At 51.7% G+C, this 19,689-nt stretch overlaps 8 protein-coding genes across 8 annotated transcripts; 4 read left to right on the top strand and 4 right to left on the bottom strand.

Annotated features, from left to right (window-relative positions):
• Positions 1–730: 730 nt before the first annotated feature.
• J4E79_004528 (uncharacterized protein) lies at positions 731–2,436 on the bottom strand (the record flags this gene model as incomplete). Its single annotated transcript, XM_049353411.1, has 2 exons — positions 731–2,259; positions 2,313–2,436. 2 exons carry the CDS (start codon positions 2,434–2,436, stop codon positions 731–733), a joined length of 1,653 nt encoding a protein of 550 aa, XP_049211859.1.
• A 3,088-nt stretch (positions 2,437–5,524) lies between these two features.
• On the bottom strand, positions 5,525–7,353 carry J4E79_004527 (uncharacterized protein; the record flags this gene model as incomplete). The annotated part of the gene is made up of 2 exons (XM_049353410.1): positions 5,525–5,868; positions 6,672–7,353. The coding sequence occupies 2 exons, from the start codon at positions 7,351–7,353 to the stop codon at positions 5,525–5,527; spliced, it is 1,026 nt and encodes a 341-aa protein (XP_049211858.1).
• A 778-nt stretch (positions 7,354–8,131) lies between these two features.
• J4E79_004526 (uncharacterized protein) lies at positions 8,132–9,006 on the top strand (the record flags this gene model as incomplete). Its single annotated transcript, XM_049353409.1, has 3 exons — positions 8,132–8,149; positions 8,202–8,530; positions 8,595–9,006. 3 exons carry the CDS (start codon positions 8,132–8,134, stop codon positions 9,004–9,006), a joined length of 759 nt encoding a protein of 252 aa, XP_049211857.1.
• Positions 9,007–9,925: 919 nt separating this feature from the next.
• Positions 9,926–11,295, top strand: J4E79_004525 (uncharacterized protein; the record flags this gene model as incomplete). The annotated part of the gene is made up of 3 exons (XM_049353408.1): positions 9,926–10,119; positions 10,184–10,828; positions 10,884–11,295. The coding sequence occupies 3 exons, from the start codon at positions 9,926–9,928 to the stop codon at positions 11,293–11,295; spliced, it is 1,251 nt and encodes a 416-aa protein (XP_049211856.1).
• Positions 11,296–11,526: 231 nt separating this feature from the next.
• J4E79_004524 (uncharacterized protein) lies at positions 11,527–13,321 on the bottom strand (the record flags this gene model as incomplete). The annotated part of the gene is made up of 4 exons (XM_049353407.1): positions 11,527–11,811; positions 11,880–12,625; positions 12,681–12,787; positions 13,236–13,321. The coding sequence occupies 4 exons, from the start codon at positions 13,319–13,321 to the stop codon at positions 11,527–11,529; spliced, it is 1,224 nt and encodes a 407-aa protein (XP_049211855.1).
• Positions 13,322–13,582: 261 nt separating this feature from the next.
• On the top strand, positions 13,583–14,198 carry RPS14 (ribosomal protein S14, S11; the record flags this gene model as incomplete). The annotated part of the gene is made up of 4 exons (XM_049353406.1): positions 13,583–13,651; positions 13,707–13,811; positions 13,863–13,947; positions 14,002–14,198. The coding sequence occupies 4 exons, from the start codon at positions 13,583–13,585 to the stop codon at positions 14,196–14,198; spliced, it is 456 nt and encodes a 151-aa protein (XP_049211854.1).
• A 1,883-nt stretch (positions 14,199–16,081) lies between these two features.
• Positions 16,082–18,092, top strand: J4E79_004522 (uncharacterized protein; the record flags this gene model as incomplete). Its single annotated transcript, XM_049353405.1, has 2 exons — positions 16,082–16,145; positions 16,198–18,092. 2 exons carry the CDS (start codon positions 16,082–16,084, stop codon positions 18,090–18,092), a joined length of 1,959 nt encoding a protein of 652 aa, XP_049211853.1.
• A 394-nt stretch (positions 18,093–18,486) lies between these two features.
• On the bottom strand, positions 18,487–19,136 carry J4E79_004521 (uncharacterized protein; the record flags this gene model as incomplete). Its single annotated transcript, XM_049353404.1, has 5 exons — positions 18,487–18,621; positions 18,677–18,820; positions 18,919–19,003; positions 19,055–19,070; positions 19,124–19,136. The coding sequence occupies 5 exons, from the start codon at positions 19,134–19,136 to the stop codon at positions 18,487–18,489; spliced, it is 393 nt and encodes a 130-aa protein (XP_049211852.1).
• Between the last annotated feature and the right edge of the window lie 553 nt (positions 19,137–19,689).

Raw genomic sequence — 19,689 nt, 5'->3', positions numbered from 1 at the left:
CGTTCTGACAGACGACGTTGGAGCACTGGATCCCGTGTGCTTCCGCAAGAGCGCATTACACGCGAGCGTTTTAGATCTGCTCCAGCCGTGTGTATGTGCAAGCCTCACGGATGAGGTCGAAATAGATGGCCGCGGCCGAGTTGACTTGCGACTGAAAAGTAATCAAGGTTTGTCTGTATGCCCGGTATGTATGAGTGACCCAAAGCTAAACTTCACTCGATCGATGCTCGTCTTCCAACACGTTATTCGGCGAGTAAGAGCAAACCATGTAGTAGCAAGATGCAGCAGGATCGCTGTAGCCTAACTCTAGATCATCTTAGCCGTCCTTCTAAGTTTGTTTGTTCCGATCTTGGCTGGCTCAAACAAGGACTATAGATCAAGATGCATTTTGGCTATAAATCGTCTTCTAGAGTATGCTCAGGTCTCTAGTACATCTGGAGAGTAACTGAAACACGCATTTGTCTTATTACGACAAAAGCATGTGTGCTGAAAGATCGGCAGAGTGCTTAAGTAGACGTGCGTGAACTTCCAGAGCGCGTCTGTATCATGAGTTTATATAATAATAGAACCACAATGGAATGCGGCGAGATCGACTTCACGCTTTCCTTCATGATTGACAGGAATGTTGTTATCGGAAATCACGTCGTATAAGTGTTGAAAGGTAGCCTGGAGGGCTCTCGGTAGTAGCAAGTATCTAGGTACTTGCGTGCCAGCCAATGTGCATAGCTGATCATGTGGCCTCCCCAGGCCATTCTTCAACCCACCCGACTAACTGCTTCAACACTCGATCTTGCACCTCTTTCACTCCCGCGTTGACCTTTCCGTTCTTCGTATTCAAGTCACTAGTGTGAACACCGTCAGGCACAATTTCCACTGGTACCTGCTCGGTACTCTGCAACGGGCCTCCGGGTCTCCCTTTTGCCGAAACACTGATCTCTCTCCACGGGTCGAATTCGCCGTTGACGAAGATCAGCCGGCTTGTGTTGGTGATATTCCAGCCCCCAAAGTACGTATTGAAGTGCTCTTCGGTTCTCCCCGCTGCGAGACCATATGTTTCTCCATTCGGTCCAGGGGGGAAATATAGTCCGCACTGACGAACCCAGTAGTCTGTTGTTATGAGGCGAGAAATGAGCGATGGCCGTCCTGAGGGAGCGCCGACTTTCCAGTTTCCGAAGGGTTCGTTGCAGTTCATCCAGAACCATTGCCGGTTCATGGCGTTCCTCGGCGTCGTGTCGGTGAATAGTGGGGAGCTTGCATTGTAGGTATTGAAGCAGTCAGTATTACCTGTAGTGTTGAATTCAGGATAAAGATCCCCGGCGCAGTAACCGGGAAGTTCGACCTCTCTCCACCATTCCGCGTATCCTTCGAGCGCTTTATCGACACCAACACCAGCTTCAGACGGAAGGTCGTTGAGGGTGGCATTGACTGCGTTTTCAATATAGTCGCAGAACGTGAAGAAGCCCGTGTTGTAGGTGAACTGATTCCCTAGCCAGAGATAGGGACCACGCGCTAGAGCGTTCATGAAGTCGTCGTTGTGAGCGACGTCTTGCATGCCAAATTTGGCCTTGAGTTCGTGTTGCTCATCCCGAGAGCCAGCGCTGAGGATATCATCCATATGGTCGATAACAAGAGAGATGTCTCTACTACAATTCTTCGGCATAGCTTCTTGTATAGGAAGGAAGTAGGCCCAATAGTCAGAAACAGATTGAACTGATGCACTCGAAGCGTAGTAGGCCCATATAGTGCCCGGGTCGAGGCTTGCAATCCACACTAGCAGGGCAGCGAAGTAGCTACCTCCTATAGCTACCCATGGAACATCTTTGGCACTACTGCCAATTCTCTCGTCGGTAGCGAAAGGTAATTGGACTTGACGTGCGAAATACGTTATATCCTTCATGCTGTTCTCGACAGTAAGGTACTTCAGGTTTTCAGTGGTGAAGTTACGGAATGGTGTGCTATCGCCCCAGTAACGGTGTTCGAGAACAATTGTAGCTGCGCCAATCTGCTCAGCCAGGGCTCCTGTTGCATGGCTGGGGGTTAAGAAGCTGTGGTACATAGTAGCGTTGACTTCTCCGGGCGAAAACAGTATCACCGGCGAACCGGGACCCCTCCAGTACGTTGTGTCGTAGTAGTAGAACTGGTCAAAAGTCCCCAGGTTAGGGTTGTTGTGGTCTATCAACTGTTTGAAAGTGCTGTTGTCGTAATAGTGTTTCTTCGGCAGTGGTTCGCTGCCTCTCACGGGTGGAGTACAACCCCAGCCTTAATCGGACGTTAATATATCCAGTTTGTACTCTACCCATGTAAAGACTTACCTCCATAAGGACCGCAGTCATACCAGTCCTCGCCATGAGATTTATCGGCATACCCGATATGAACGTGGTCTTTCTGAGCTTCAGTGGGAATCGAGAGAGCGGCTAAAACCCACAGTCCTTTCATGTTAGGCAAGATAGATGGAACAATTACAAAGTATACTGGATGTTGCAATCAGCTGTAAGATTATTATAATCACTCTGTGTACGTCAGCAGCATCTATGTGCCGAGTGCAGCCCGAATAGATGAGGTACCTAACGAATCGACAAGACAAGACTGCTGTTTTGCTTTCGTGGACCAGCCCCAGGTCTAAATTCGCCTATGAAAGACCCCCACGACGACAATACATGTCTATTTCTCCGATGTGCACACCCTGTTGCGTTGTGTAATGATCGACGATGTCCCTAGGCAACTGAACGTCGCTCAGCACCCGGGCAGGTATTGTGGGCCACGCTCGCCTCATCTACAGAACTATCTTTGTTCATACTGCGGATCCGATCGATATCGAAATGCGTTTGACACCTGCTCGAGATCGCGCTCAGCTCTGTCTTCCAAGTCAGCGATCAAGAGAACGGCCCGTAGCGCTTATGTGGACGGCTCGTATAGTTCTAGGAAGAGGGGTCATGCGAGAGGTTCCTACATAGGCCCGAATTTTGCTTAGACGGTCGCAAGAAAACCCGAGGTGGCTGCAGAAAGCTTCCCGCGTCACCCTGCTGTTGGGAGTTTGGAGATTGTCGGCCCGGACCCAGGAGACGGGGCCCGTTGCTTGGCAGCGTTCTGATCGGCCGCTCACGCTCACGCGCACGGACACAAACATCGAAGCTTCACGCGCGCAGAAATCCTCAGATGTTTTCATGTCTTATTGAAATGGCTCAATCTGTTTCGAGGCCCAGATTAAGTACATTACAATCATTGCTAACATAACATACACAGCTTCAGATCATGTGCTACGCGGCAATGCGGCTGCCTTGGGCATGGCTTCTTCACTCCAGCCCGTACTGATCTCAATATCTCTTAATGCAGAGTATTCTTCTCCTAATTTAGAAGTTTGGCGGCTGATCATATGTGACGAACTACACCACTTTCTTCCCGAATATTCTCCCGAACGACTACTCATAATCGTCCCGCTCGCATAGCACGTGTCTTCTTTCATCCACTACTCTTGCATACTCTAACAATAGCCGTAGCCAGTATAGCTCCATATCTGCCTTACGGAGAACTCGGCGGCTCCATATCGCCGCGCCCTCGCCAATTGCTGCGGCATGCCTGTCATGATTCTCACAACTCTTCCCTCGACAACATCCGCCGATAAAGAAGCAGAGTTTGTGCCAAAGGTCGGGAAGACTGCCGAGGTCGAAGGGGACGAAATGTTTGTACGGTACGAGCCGCGAGCGGTGCCATTCTTCGAAGATAGTGGCCTTCAACACTAGGGAGCCCGTCATGAGCAATGCGCGGAAACGAGCTACAACTGATGTTATGCCACATATCATCATTTGCGAGAACAAGAGTGCCTACCACTGTACGCGTTGCCATCAATGTCTGGTAGGTACTTGTACGTGGCCATGTCAGCCATAGATGTATGCGCTGCAGTTCGGAAATGGTGATCAAGGTAGCTGCAGGCATCCCCGACGTCCCAGCCTCGCCCAGCGCAGCGCAGTTGTGTAAAAGCACCGTCCAGATGCTCGTGCATCCATTCAAAGTGCGGTGGTTTGGGTGCTGCTTGATTCAGAGAAGCATTGGCCCAGTCGATCTGACCACTGCTAATAGCCTCGAGAAAAGTGGAGTTCATTGACGCAACAAATCGATGGCGATGAGACTTCATCCAGGTCAAGGAATTATGTCTGCCACCGGTATTGGAGCCACGCCAGATAGCCTGCAGAGACGAACATACGAAGTCAGTATATGTCTCATATGCATCTGATACAACCAAAACTTACCTTGTTGCGCTTCTCTGACCACGCCACACCAATAGACGAGTTGACCAGATGTTCGGGGAGGGTAAAGCTTGGTATATCCACCCAGGTATGGAGGTCAGGGACCGTGATCTCGGCGCTCACGTGTCGCATGTGCGTTGCCGAGAAAATAGGAAGAAGGGTCGATGATGTCGACACAAGGTGAGGCGCCAGCATCGTGCCGTGAACAGCAGCCAACTCTGGTCGATTGCACACATCCTGAACAGCAGAATCCGAAAGCGGTACGTGATCGGTTGACGCATTTCTCGGAGGGCAGACAATGCTGCGCAAAGAGTATGGAGGGATTTCTACGTGTAGTCCAAACTTTAGCTGGCGAAGCTTCGCATATGACGGTACCGCAGCTTACCTCGATTCCACCCTTTCACGACGTCTTCCGTTCTAGCATAAAGTGCTTTGCTGACACCTCCATGAATATGACTTTGTGCGCCTGCTGAGCGAGACACTAATCGACTATGCTGGCGTGCCTGCTGTCGGGCTCTCTCCATGACGTCCCAAGGAACGAGCACACGAGGCGAGGCATGCACACTCACAGCCACGTCAATGTCTGGTAGCAACGGAGCGATTCGTCTGAGCAATCCCAGTTGATCGTCACAGGTCATGTCTTCTCTCGGGCAGTTGGCCCGGACTTCTCCACGTCGGAATGAGAAACCCTGGAGCCGTTCGATTTTCTTTTGAAGCCCGGCGAGAGAGACCAGCGAGGCCGCAGCAGTTTGCGTGGCCTGTGCTGTGATGCCCCAGAATGGCTCCAAGTCGTCATAGATTTGATCCCAGAATGGCTCAATTGATATCCCTTTCAACTGTTGGAGGCGCTCATGAAAGGCCCGGAAGCCTGGAGGTGGACATCGTGCGCGTTGGTGCCGATATGATTCTACCGCCTGTGCGTATGTGTGCGTTTCTTGAACCGCCAAAGACTGGAAGTAGTCCTCGGCATCGTTGATTGAACGCTCGAGAGGGTGCAACGGAGTACGCGTTCTTGGATACGTGATAGACACACTATATGTTGCAATCACAAGAAAAGCACACGCCAGAAGTCGGTAGTGTTGCATGGTCGTAGCGAGTACAGGCACGGTAAAATGTTCAGTGTGAAAAGAAGAACATTTAGATTCATTCTCATTCTTTTATTTCGAACCAAGTCGCCTTGTCCTCGACTCTTCCTTCGTCCACTAGAGCGGCCCGATCGTTCCCTGCTCTCTAACCTCTTCCAGCGCTGGAGCTGGTCCATGATCCTTGAACAGATAAACTTAGGTCTCACGCTTCTCCGATCCAGCGTCCGGCGCGGGAGCTGGTCCGTCATCCTTGAACAGATCGATGTAGGTGTCACGTTTCTCCGATCCAGCGTCTGGCGCGGGAGCTGGCCCATCGTCTTTGAACAGATCGATGTAGGTGTCCCGCTTCTCCGACCCAGCGTCTGGCGCGGGAGCTGGCCCATCGTCTTTGAACAGATCGATATAGGTGTCACGCTTCCCCGAATTGGCCCTTTCAGAGCGTTTGTAGGCGCCACCACCCTCTTCCGGCGCGGGAGCTGGCCCGTCATCCTTGAACAGATCCACGTAGGTGTCGCGCTTCTTAACGTCCCTCAATTCTTCTGCATGAGCTTCGACACTTAGTAAGTTTACTTTCTTATCCGTGGGTCAGGGAAGGACATACGCGAAGCGGTCGCTGCTGACAAGCCAGCCAACGCGACGAGAAAAATCAAACTCTTGTGCATCTTGGAAAATGTGCGTAAACGAGAATATGATAATCGTTTATGAGGATCCGTCTTGGACAATACAAGGCGTTTGTAGGGCGAAAGATGATTATTCTGTGGGGTTTCTGCTCAGCTATTTGTACATCACTCTCCACTGGTAAAGACATCGATGATCGAACACTTACCTGGTGATAGAGTTGCTCTTCTGCATCGTGACGCGGCCCGTCGAACTTACGAAAGAGCTGACCGAGCAGCAACGCATATCTTGAAAGCTTAAAGAAGTGCCATGAACCTGTACTCACTACGCTGGTTTACCATGCGATGACTATCCCTACTTGATGGGTAGTTTGATAGTAGTCGGCCGAGCCGTGTCTCGATTGAACATGATTGAACATTGATTGTAAGGTTTGTCACTTGCATAGTGCATAGTGAGGCTACCGATAGGACGTATGGGAGAGTGAGCAGAATAATGACGTATCTCAAGCTTACCGCCGAACTGCATACTGAACCGGAACTGCCGTGTTGTGACTACCTAGGTACCCCCACTCATTCGTTGGGATCTGTCAAGGTGCCTTCTGACCGAATCGAATACTTCGAAAGTGAAGCTACCGTCTATGACGGAATTATACTGCATTCATTTGGTGGGCGCTAATCGCTCCTATACACTCAATGTAACTAGATAGACTGAAGCTCCGGCTAACCTGACGACACTTCAGACGGGTATACCAGCTTGGTTCGCCTCTCTTCCAGGCTAGCGTTGAGCATGAACATCTCACCGCAATGTCTGATATGTCCCTCATCCGATGCGGTCATATGCATCACGATGCCTGTGAATTGCTGTCGGAACTGCTTCCTCCACGAGAAGATGCAATGCACAACATGTTGCTCGTAGGTAAACCATATGGTCCTCCCGGGCTCGATCAGCATGGATAGCTCGGTCCCGTTGATGAGACGGTACTTGCCATCCATCTCCGTCTGGTATAGCCAGGCGCCCCCCTTGTCAGAACGAGAGGCTGTCGTGAACTCATGCGTGAGATCGAAGTCAATGCATTCCGGTCTCAACCAACATAACTCAATCTCATCGAACTGGCAGTTCCGCGAAATTCCCTCGGCAGTTGTGAATCCGCACAGGCATGGGGCGTCATCCCGTGTCAGCGTTTCGATCGCTTGGGCTCCGACCGTGTAAGCTCCGCATATAGCCAGGGTAGCAACGAGAACGGCAGCAACTGTTCGTAGGATGAGGTTCTTCCGTGGCTTGGATGTGTCCTTGCTGCTCTTTGGGTAGAGTGAGGTAAGGCCGATTCGCTCCTCTATGGTGCTTTCAGATTCGGCTTCCGCGCCCATGCTCGACTGTTGGAGAACAGTCATGAAGCGTTGGAACATTGATCCTGTATACTTATGATTAAGCTGAGTCCTGGCTCCGCATTCGTTCCATGTGGGTTGGTACCTTTCTTTCTGTTTTACGGGTTAAAAAGAGAGAAGTGGTATACTTCACGAGCGAGAAGAGTACGGGCGTGTACGTAAAGACTGCACAATAGTAGCGTGTCGCTCCGATGGTGATGTTATTATCTTCGGTCGATCTTCTTGTAGTTGGCTTCAGCTGACATAATATCCAGGAAACAACAAAGTTTGACTAGAAAACGCGCAGTCTTCGGCTTCGGCTTCGGACGCGGAACTCGACCTTCAACAGTTCTAACGTGGTACCTAGGTAGCTTTCGACAGGCCCGCGGATGTGCCGAAGCAGGACCGTACCTACGCAACCTGCATGCAGTACCCCTCAGTAATGATGCTCCGAAGGCTCCGTCCCGCGACATCGATCGTAAGTATCTCATTGTGATGCTCGTTATCGTTGTTGCCCCCCAAAGCGCGCAGCGGGCTCAGCTATCTCCCGATGACTTTGTATGCTGAAGGCATTGCACGTAATAGATTCTCACACTTTTTCAGTGCTTACCCTGCAATATGAATCACTCATCGCGTAGAGCGCCTCGAAGTGAAGACCCCGAAGAGTCAGAGGGGCTTTTGCCATCCACGGTTCCAAGCGGTGAAGCTCGCACCAAATCCGCCACGTCTCTCCCACTGCTTTGCTCATGCTTGAGGTACGCTGTGGTGGCTATCTTGTTCTTCGTCTTAGGCTTGATATCCAACAGTGGATACCTGCGCAATGAACAGGGCTCATCTGGTACGTGGTCTTCCTGTCGCTGAATACGTGACTAACACAGTATGATATAGAGCCATCGTTTTTGGAAGAGATCAATCGCAGCACTCACCCCAACCATACCAACGTTCCTGTCTTCGCAAGAAGTAACGGACCCATCTGGCAGCAACCGCCAAGTCCAGAAGTTGACGCAGCATGGCATGCGCTAACCTCCGGTTATCCATTTTTGATAACAGAGGACGACATGCGCATCCTTGGCAAAGATCCAGACCGCTATATCAGTGTCCCCCAAAGCTTCGGCTACGGCGAAAAGAAGTTCATCACCCGATTCGCGCATCCACATAACATTCACTGCCTCGATCACATCCGGAAGCGCCTTTACCGTGATTATTACGGATACCCAAAGTAAGTTGTAGCCGCGCAAATTGCATGTGAGATATACACTGACTCCGTATCTTCACATTTGTAGCGATACAATGGATTGGATCCATACCGAGCACTGTCTCCACGCCTTGGTGGATCATTTGACGTGCTACGTCCAGTACGATGTTCTCAACTACATGTGGGTCGAAGGAGAGCCAGCGGCGGAACCTGAGCTCACCTACAATCGTCAATGTCAAGATCTGGACGCGCTGCTACGCTGGAGCAAAGATAACCGTGTCGACAAAGATTTGCGAGTATACTATATTCAGCCGGCTGCGGGTGATAAGATCTTTCCCGCAGACGCAGAGTTCCGCAATATCGAAAACGAGTACGACCAGAACAACCCCGACCGACCGTCAATGGAGGATCGACGGAAGACTTACCAGAAAGCATACCAAGATGCGATAAGCTATTGGAAAACAACAGGAGAAGTGCCGATTGAGGAACGACCTTGGTAGTAGATGTTACTTCTATCACTTGAAGATACCGAAGCGCACAAGGGGATTTGGTTGCAAAGATATCGCTATCGGACGAGATTGGGATATGCACTGTTAGTATGGAGGCAGTGTTTCGTCACTTACACGGGTATGGGCACTGTATTCACACTCCCCTACTGTGTGGTATGATCTGTTCAGGCATCACCTCCAGTCAGCCATCAGGAATGCGAGTTTGAGGTGGGTGTGATCGCCAAATTCCGAATTATCAGCACTGGCGATATCTAGTCAGCGCTGATGTAGCATCCAGCTTGGCCCATTATTTCATTATCGTTATGAATGTATTACCTCTACTCTCTCTTTCAGTTGAATGGTATCGTGGGTGGACACAGTTTAGTACAAGCTCCGCGTATTGTATGCGGCGCAGGATATGCGGCGTGCGACGTGCGTCATGCGGACGACATCGGGTTCCGCCGATTCGACCGCGATATATCGTGCGCTGCGATCGCGCAAGCTGAAGAGTGTCTGCCCAAGCGAATTTGGGCGTGCGCGCATGGCGAAAGATTCGGACAAGGAGACAAGCCGCTCATCCATTGCTGTTGTTGCCTGGTGGGCCCGGCCAGTAGCGAGCGAGTTGCATGACGACTTGTATGCATCTACGGCCTTAACGTCGACGATGGCTATCTCCGGTCTGGCCCAACTTTTCGCCGACTACATGAAATGCGGCCGAGGGTGGGCGCGCATTGTTTTCCTCTTTCGCGAATACAATATAGCTCCTATTTAGGCCGCTTGAGTTAGTCTAGACGCGTGTATATATCCAATGTCTCGCCTGTCGCTTCCGTCTCGCATCATACGAAGGCTACTCAGTGAATCGCGACACTACCAGGTTTGGGGGAAACGTCAGCCCTTTTGGCAAAAACCACACTTTGCTCGGACGCTCAAGATGAGTTCAATAGGTGGTGCAAGTATTGGCGTAGGTCTTTACGCCGTGGTAAGCAATCCAGCACAGATTGCTGCGAAACCCGAGGAAGCCGATGAAAAGAGACATCACCTGAAGAACGGCAAGGGGTTTACGAACCCGTGGGATAGCTATATCGAGTCAAGTGCTTGGGAACTGCAAATCAAGGGTATGCTCTGGTAAGTCCGGCATACGGGAATTTTATGAAGACTTTACAAGGTGCGAACTAACACTCCGTGGTAGGCGCAAGATTACCGGTCAAGCCCACAATCCAGACACCTCGCCACCGACAGTACCAGTCCACAAACCAATGTTCCTTCCCTCCCGAGAGACACCACGACTTCGTGCAACATGGCTCGGTCACGCATGCTACTATATAGAGTTCCCGAGCGGCTTTCGTGTTCTCTTTGACCCTGTCTTTGAAGAATGCTGTGCACCGTTCACTATAAAGAGCCTTAAACGCTACACGCCCCCTCCGTGTGAGATTGAAGATCTACCAATTGTCGATGCAGTAGTTATAAGCCACAATCACTACGATCACTTAAGCTACCCAACAATCCAGCGCTTGAAAAAGAAATTCCCCGAGGCGCATTTCTTTGCGCCCCTAGGAAATAAAGAGTGGTTTGAGAAGAGCGGGGTTACGAAAGTCACAGAATTGGATTGGTGGGAGAGTAGAGATGTCAAGTTGGAGGAATTGTCGCAAAAGGGGGGTAGGGCTGGCTCTGTTTCTGTGAGTTCGGTGGACATGGGCAAGACTAGTGGTATTACAGCAACGATTGGTGCGCTGCCTTGTCAGCATATCAGTGCAAGGACGCCCTTCGATAAGGCCAAGACGCTTTGGGCAAGCTGGAGTGTGGAATCTGGCGGAGCGAAGGTCTACTTTGCTGGGTACGTCTGCTTTGTACCACACTCATGACTCATTCTTTATGCTGACCCTACCCAGTGACACAGGCTACCGCACGGTTCCGGCTAGCATTCCAACCACAGAAGACGACTACTCGGCTGCGTACTCGCACTTACCCACTTGCCCGGCTTTCTCACAGATCGGTCAACATCGCGGCCCCTTCGATCTCGGTCTTATCCCTATTGGCGCCTACGAACCTCGTTGGATGTACAGTAACGTGCATGCTAGCCCCAAAGATGCGGTCAACATCTTCGTGGACACGAAATGCAGGAGAGCGCTAGGCATGCATTGGGGTACTTGGGTGTTGACCGAGGAAGAGGTCATGGCACCGCCAAAGGAGCTGCAAGAGGCTTGTGAGTGGAAGGGGATCAAGGGAGGCAAAGAAGGTTTTGGGGTTTGCGACATCGGGGAGAGTACTGAGTTCGAGTCCGGACAGGCTACAAGAAACTAAATGTGAAAGCGGCCGACACGATCGAGTTGTGGAAAATCCAAGTGCGTAGTTTGAAGGACAAGGCGTTGGGTCAGCTGGGTACATGAGTATGCACGTAATGTATATATTTTTGACTTCACGACGTGCATTCTACACCTATATGTTATGATCCGTGTCCACTTTCATGCGTATAATTATCGCAGGGCTTTCCTTCAATATCTACTAAACCCTTGATGGGTTCTACTCAGAACCTCAAGTTTCCTGAGTTTTCTGCAAGATGACCTTGATCATTTCATTCCCTAACTTGGTCGCCTCCGGGAACCTCGGTTCGAAGTATCTCTGGATCTCCTCAAACTTCTCCCGGTAGCCATCAAAGTTACCCAGACTGACACGCGAGCTCCAGTCCCGGGCGGCAAAGGTGAACTCCAGGTCGTCGGCCCGGAACGTGTTGTCGTCGATGGCCGTGTCGATGGCTTCCTCGAGGAGCGTGGGGTTGCAGAAGAGGTACTCTGTAATGCCGAGCCACATGCGCGAGGGCTGAATGTGTGTTAGTGGATAAGAATTTGGAAGAGTAATGTAAAGAGGAAAGAAAACTGGGGACCTACAGGCGTCGAACAGATCATGTGGTCGTAGGGGACTATGCCTAGCTTCCACCAGCAGTCTACCATGGCGAGTAGACTGAGATGGTTGTTTTTGAGTTTCTTCTCTGGGATTGTGCCTAAAGCGAATCGGTCAAGCAAGTCATCTCGAAGGAGCAGCTTCTTGCCATCCTCGTTATCGCCAAACACAGCCTTGCGAGCGGTATGCACACGTTCACGGAGCTCGTCCCGCTGCCCTGCGAGCATGAGCTTGAACAGCTCGGTCACAGATTCGGCATACTGCTTAATCTGCTTCTTCGCGTCTGGGTTGAGGATCGCAAGACCTGCATAGACGTGCCACTTATTAGAGTAGATGCGGAGGGTAATGTTCATCTTGACGTTCTCAATACCACCGACGTAGCGCGAGCTGTCCCACGGGAATTGGTTGTTCGCGAACCATGCACCGCCCATGCTGAGGAAAGCGGCATGAGTAACAGCTTGTGTGTCCGCTGTAATGCGATCATGCTGCTCGGCGGAAAGATAGACGTGCTTGGACCCGAGGCAGGACATAACATTCTCCACGAACGCAAAGTCAGCATCCGAGGCGCGATACTTGATTAGCACCAGTGGCTGCCCTTTCGGGTCTATGCCTGGCCCGTGGAGGGAGTGCACGGAGACAATGCTGACGTCTTTAGGAAGGTGTTTGTCAAAAGCCTCCATCTCCGGGGCCTTGCATGAGGTCTGACCACCGACTATTGCGCCGACCTTTGTAGCTGAACGTAGGCTCGAGTCAGTAACAACACTGATCCGTGACAGGAGACGGCATACATGGGCCGAAGGTCTTAACGACCGCGTCGATGTTCTTCGCCTCGACGCTGTATATGATGAAGTCGCTGCAGCGAGACACAAGATGACCACTTTGCATGATCTCAACTCTGGGCTGGCGCAGTCTCAGCATGCGTTCGTTCATTGATATATAAAAGCGCTATCCTACAAAGTCCCGAAACTCTGCCACTAATGTATCAAACTTGTCTGGAAGATCGCAGGCGTGAACCCTTCAACGAGAGCATGTCAGCGCGTTCGACGGAGAGGAATCAATCTGTGAGCCACTGGTTAGCAAAGTTCGCGCCATAGTAATGAACAATGCGATGTAGTTGGTCGTAGTTCAGAGGTGTATAAAATAAGGTAGCGAGAATTCACATCATGGACGGCAACATGCCCAATTACTGCAAACCAAGACGGCAGCAGTGTGGACATGCGCCGTACTCGAGCCAAATGCACTCACGGTCATCATAACGGGGGAGGGGAGGATGAGAGAGTGAAGGACTTACCATTTGCAGAAGACACTGGAGCTCCGAAGCTATCAGTCGCGAGTGCACTCACTTCCAGCCAGCTGTGCTCAGCCGGCGGGCGTACATCTTGCCCATGTCGCCCATGCCGATAATACCGACGCTCTTGCGATCGTCCATGGCTGCTGTTGTGTCGCACGCTCTTGTGCGTGAGTGAGGTGGAGGAAGTCAGCCCATTGTAAAGCGATGGAGGAACTGCAGGTCGCTTGCGGCAGCCAAAGAAAAGTTAAGTAGGCGGCTTGGCGCGCTAAGCACGGCGTTTTGGTTACTCCGACACCCGCGAACAAGCGAAATTCCACCTCCCACCACCGAAAGTTCGACTCGATCGCCGTCAGTGCTACGAACCGCCAGTCACGTCAAGAAACCCATATTACCGCCAACATGCCTCCCAAGCAGAAGGTCGCCCGCGCTCCCCAGGAGAACATCCAGCTCGGACCCCAGGTCCGCGAGGTGCGTGACCAGCAGACATTGGAAATCGCGACGACACGGACTGACAGCAACGCAGGGTGAGCTTGTCTTCGGTGTCGCCCGTATCTTCGCTTCATTCAACGACACCTTCGTCCACATCACCGATCTTTCTGGCCGCGAAACCATCTCCCGTGTCACCGGTGTAAGTGCAGCCATACCGATTGCATGCGACAGCCACTGACCAGTACATAAGGGCATGAAGGTCAAGGCCGACCGTGACGAGAGCTCTCCCTACGCCGCCATGTTGGCAGCCCAGGACGTTGCTGCCCGCTGCAAGGGTAAGATGATTGGAATGGATAATCTGGAACGGGAACAGGAGCTAACATATGCAGAACTCGGTATCACCGCTCTCCACGTCAAGATCCGTGCCACCGGTGGTAACGGCACCAAGACTCCCGGCCCCGGTGCCCAGTCCGCCCTCCGCGCTCTTGCCCGTGCTGGTATGCGCATCGGACGTATCGAGGACGTTACTCCCACCCCATCCGACTCCACCAGGAGGAAGGGTGGTCGCCGTGGTCGTCGTCTCTGAGCATGTGCGCAAATCATTGGCTCAGTGGTGGAATATGGCATGGCATGGTATGCACGATTTATGGTTTCATGACCACAATCAAATAAAGTCGCGGGGAACGGCGAATCGCCTGGTCTCCTTGTTGTACTTGGCTTCTCCTACGAGATAGTCAAGCTAAATCAACAGAACCCTTTTTAGTTCGAAAAGAGTTCCCGACAATCAAGTGCTTACTGCTGTGTTGATTATGAGGTTTACACATTACGATTACGACTGCTTTGGGTATTACGTGACGGACAATATCAAATGTCGACGACTTGGATAGGATTGCCCAACTTGCCTGTATTTCCACACGTCTGGGCTGCATTGACCATGATAGTATTTGGACTCTGCCCGCCCCACACGCGATCCCAGAGCAGCTCTCGCATGCCACGGTACGCGACCCTGACTACATTCCACCAAAGCTTTGGATTCAGGATACCTCGCGTCCACTTGGACTTGATTGAAAGCCCTCGCACATATGCGTCGTGAGCTCTGTCCCACCAAACTACAGTTTGCCCTGCGCCCCAATGCACATGGCCGAACACGTGTAGTGTTGGCTTCACTCGCCTGACCTCAGCAAGGAGGTGCTCGCAGCCGATCCCCGTCGGCAGGGACAGATCCAGATGGTATTTCGGCGGTGTATGTGTGACCAATATATCGATATCTTCAGGCACAGTTTCTGACCACGCGTCTCGTCCCCTTTCATACTGGAAGGCATGCACGTTCATGTCTCCACACGCTGGTATATGTGGTGCGCCGTAGATTCGTATCCTTCTCTGACCTGGCTCCGCTGCGAGCAAGGGTGTGGTAACATCCATCTGATCGCCGTCTTTAGGCTCAACCTTGATCGTTAGGCTCAACCGTCGGTGCTGCAGGTAGTGTACCCTCTTCCAATTGAGCCTTCCAGTCCTGTGCTGTTCGGACAGCGATGGTCGTGTCCTTGGATCCAAAAAAGTATCATGGTTCCCACTGATCACTACAATCTCTCTATGCGGGAGCGAGCTCAGCCAGTCTATTTGTTTCTGTATTTCCGCCACACTTCCGTCATTCGTCATGTCACCAGCGTGGATGAGCAGATCGCCTTCCGGTACATCTTCCGGTATCAAATTGTGCGTATCGGATATGCAAACGACTCGAATGGGTGGGCGTTGTAGAGGCTTCGGGGTTGAGCGCAGACATGTGATAAGGTGGTATGCATGGTAGAGGAGTAGCTTGACGGGAGCTCGGAAGAAGAGGGCGATGAAGGGCGTTGGCTCGAACTCTGATGCGGGGCGATACCAAGGATTCAGATGCTCGAGAAGCATTTCCGGGGGGCCAGATGCCCGTCGTAGCTCTGGTGACCGGTTCGCCTGTCACTGGTTTGGTGGTGAGCAAATGGGTGGCAGCATGCGACGCGTCGACCAGGGTCCATGTTCGCGTGGCTTCTTAGCGTGGCTGTGCGGGCCGCGGCTTTCCTCGAGGCATACACCCGTCAACCTATCACCTCCAGGTGATGTCTCTGCTGCACCTAACGAGTTCAGCAGAACGCTCCTCAGCCACGATTGCAGCCTTCGTCATGTATCGCAAAACGCCATCGCGCTGTTACCCTTACCGGACCCCACTATTCCAGCCTCCTGGATTGGTCTGGGATGTGATGACGGCCTTCAGCTCGAGGCCACGGGGCAGTGTTGGTTACAGATCAGGTTGCGCGCCTGCATCGCGGCGTGCTATGCTCTCATGTCGCCATGAAGGTTTGATAGAAATATCAGCCTTCTCGCTGCTTACCCTTGAGTAATTCTCCAAGTCTGCGTTCATCTCATTGCTTTCCTCTCTCGGCGAGACCGTCCAGCTGTCCCTTTCAAAGGTTACTCCGAACAGCCTTAGAGATGGCAGAGTTGGCTATCGGAGGTGTATCCTTCTTCTTCCAGGTGTTTGCGGGATGTATCCAAGGTTGGCATACCCATTGACCTACGCCTGAAGATGCATTAATAATCTTGATTAGGTTACGAACTGATCGCAGATGCTTGTCATCTTCGCAAAGACTGCCAAGCGCTTCTGGTCAACTTCAAAGTGGAAGAACATCGACTTCTCAACTGGGCAAAGCTTGTACAGCTCGATTATCGAGACGACAAACTGGTCCTGAATCACATGTCGAAAGGCCTCATTATCAACATCATGGAGCAACAACAAAAGCTTCTTTTCTCATTCGGCCGACTAGACAAGAAGTACGAGAGACTTACAGAGCCTCTCCTAGAGGAAGCAGCTGAAGCATTCGTCCTACAAAATTTTGATCGCCTGATCGAAGACGATACCAACGGCTCTGGTGAAGGGAATGCAAGGTCTGTCCGGTTCCCGCCTACTGACGAGCTGGTAAAAATGTCCCTCAAATTCGTGCAACAGTTCAAGGATGTACCAAAGAGGCTCAAATGGGCTGTATTCGATCACCTTAAGATGGAGAAGCTAATCGCGAGACTGGCCGACTTCAACGACAAGATGCACGAAGCGCTCGACAAAGCTCAAGTAGACCTGCTCATCGATATGCAGACGCGTACAAATGACCAAATAGTCTTGCTGAACCGGACGATGTCGCACATGGTTCAAATCTACCAATCCCAGCAATCAGAACAGATTGGCTTTCGAAGGGCTTATTCACTGATAGAGATGGAAGATTCCGAATATGATGGTATGATGGACAGTGGTGCCGTCGCAGCTCGTGGTGCCGCCCGTCAGCCTCTTGCTGCTTTAGCCCAGCAAAACTTCATTCACCTTGCTATCGAAGACTCTCACGAAGATCTTACCACAAGCTATGCAGAAAAGATCAACATGCCAGATCTTCCAAAGGACATTCGTGATACCCAGCTCCAGTACATGGACATACGCCCTAAGCTAGGCAGTCAATTTCCCCTGGAGATTGATGAAGGTGTACGCACGGAGGCATACTACAAGAACACACCTGTGTGGATAGAATGGAAATCACCCGATACCACGGGTCCCATGCAGCAGGATGGTGCTGTGGACGCCAAGATCCACGCTCGCGTCAAGAAACTGGCCGCCTTACTCAGTAAGCACAACAGAACAGTCCGGTTTAGAGCACCCTTCTGCCGAGGCTACTTTATCGATGAGGACGAAGGACGTTTCGGGCTAGTCTTCGAAAAGCCCGCGTCCGTCCCGGCGGACACTGAACCGACATCTCTACACGCACTCATCGCAAACCCCGAGAACGATATACCTTCGCTCACTGACCGTATCACACTCATGAGACTTCTTACCGAGACAGTTGAACGTCTCCATGCGGTGGATTGGCTTCACAAGGGCCTACGCTCGGCCAACATCCTCCTCTTTCCGAAGAAGGGAGGAAGAGTTGAAAACGGTCAGGTCACGCACGGCGAGGTCAACTACGCGGATCCTCTGATTAGTGGTTTCGACTATTCTCGTCCGGCAACCAGCGATGATATGACTGAACGGCCTCTTGACAATCCCGCTGCAGACATCTATCGTCATCCCTCCGTACAGCATAGAGGGAATCGCGAAGATGCCGGCGGTCGTGAGTCTTACAAGAAGTCGTTCGACCTCTACTCGCTCGGTATCGTGCTACTGGAGATCGCTTACTGGAAAACCATTGACCAAATTCTGTCTATCGATCTTGAAAAGGCGCGGCCTAAGCATACGTGGGCTGTGGAGAAGAGGTTGCTACAGACGGAACCACAACATCTACGGGGCGTAAAGAGTTATCTAGGTAACACGGTGGAGGGTGTTATCAGGGCTTGTTTGCAAGGGCCTACCGCGTTTGATCTCGATGAAAATGCAGATGAGAAGAGAGAGGTTGTTGCTGCCCAGCTACAGGAGGCATTTGGAGAAAAGGTCGTGAAGAAGTTGGCATGTATGAAGGGTCTTTAGGCATTTTCTCTCTCATTTATCGCTAGGACACCATGAACATATCTGACCCATGCTTGTTACGTATATGCCCCATGATGAAATGATGTGAATGCGCTTGATCATACATGTGCTCCGGTGTGCTTGTCTCTTGTCGCTGTTGTAGTCAACATGTGAAGCTAGACTGGCATGTTCGGCGGCGAGATGCACAGTACTCTTTGGGACCTGCAACAAACAAGGTTCTGGTTTAGGGGTTGAGAGTTGTCATTGTATCGAAGAGGATCCTCCAATGCCGCTATTTCATCCATCGTCAATCATATATATGTCCATGAGCAGTCGCCCATGATGCCATCCATCGCTCCGCAACTCGGTTATGCAAATATCCCTAAAGTACAAACAGGCTCGAATCGAAGGCGCTTTACATTCCGTGCTTCTTCAGGTACTCGCCGAGCTCAACTACGGAGTTGAAGGCGTTGGGAGTCTGGATGGTGTCGGGGTGGTGGGCGATGATGACGGCTTGGGTAGTCTTGAAAGCGACGATGCCCTCTTTTCCCTGAGGTCGTTGTCAGTGCTTGAACACTTGATGGTGGGCAATGTCTGGCACCTACCTTCTTCGCCTTGAGCGAGTCGTCGCTTGCCTCGATGGTCATGTACTTGACACCGTTGACCTTGACACCTTCCGAGATGACCTTCTTGGGCTCTGACTTGTCGTTGAAGGATTTGGCGATGGCAGCCCTTTCCTCAGCGGACAGCTGTAATTGGTCAACACCAATCTATTGTTTATGCGCCACCGGAGCTCTGATTCTGGAGTACTCGCTGTGTCCGGCGCGTATTGTATCGGACGACTTACCGAGAAGTCGGCGGAGGCGGCCCAGGCAGTCGAGCCCTCGATGTCGCAGATGAGGGCCTTGTCGATGTTACCAGTGCCGACGAGGCTGTGATAACGTTAGTCATGGACAGGTGATAGATTGGGAGGCTTGATGTACCTGGTGTCAACGTATTCTGCGCTCAAAGTTAGCCAGGACCTTCCAAACTCGACGCCTCGAGCTGCTCACCTTGCCAGGACATGGTTGCGGAGGGTTGATGTGCGTGCTGTGGAAGCTTGTGGTGATGGGAAGACGAAGAGGGATGCGGCGAAGTAGATGCAGGTACTTTTGACTAAGCAGAGCAAGAGGGTAAATGCGGTGAGGGTGTTCAAGGCTGCGTTGTTGGGCTAAAGTTGCGATTTGATAGTGGGGCTGTTTTGACCCCGCCTCTCGCGATGAAATCTAACGGACGCAATTCACTCCTCCAATTCCAGCACGCAAACCTCTGAGCTTCTAATCTGACGACCCGTCACGCGTCCTACTTGCGCTATCATGCAGCTGCTTACTTGGTGGGGGTCACCACTGCCCTCGATGCCTAACGCGACGGCACTGAGCGCGCCGCATTTAGCTATGCCCACCGCGATACCCGCCTAGTATCCGCCGCGCTCTGGGGTCGAGGACGGATAGCGGGTCAGAGTGCTGGCAATTCAGCAGTCGCTCCAACAGTCACGCAAGAGCGGACACTGGAACCGTCCATGTCCAGGTCCTTCACACGTCTACTATTTAACCCGTCTCTGGCCTGTTTGGAAGCAAAC

This window comes from Alternaria viburni, assembly GCF_023758015.1.
Source record: "Alternaria viburni strain BMP 2772 chromosome Unknown scaffold_8, whole genome shotgun sequence".
NCBI lineage: Eukaryota > Fungi > Ascomycota > Dothideomycetes > Pleosporales > Pleosporaceae > Alternaria > Alternaria viburni.
This window is presented reverse-complemented; position numbering and strand designations above follow the sequence as displayed.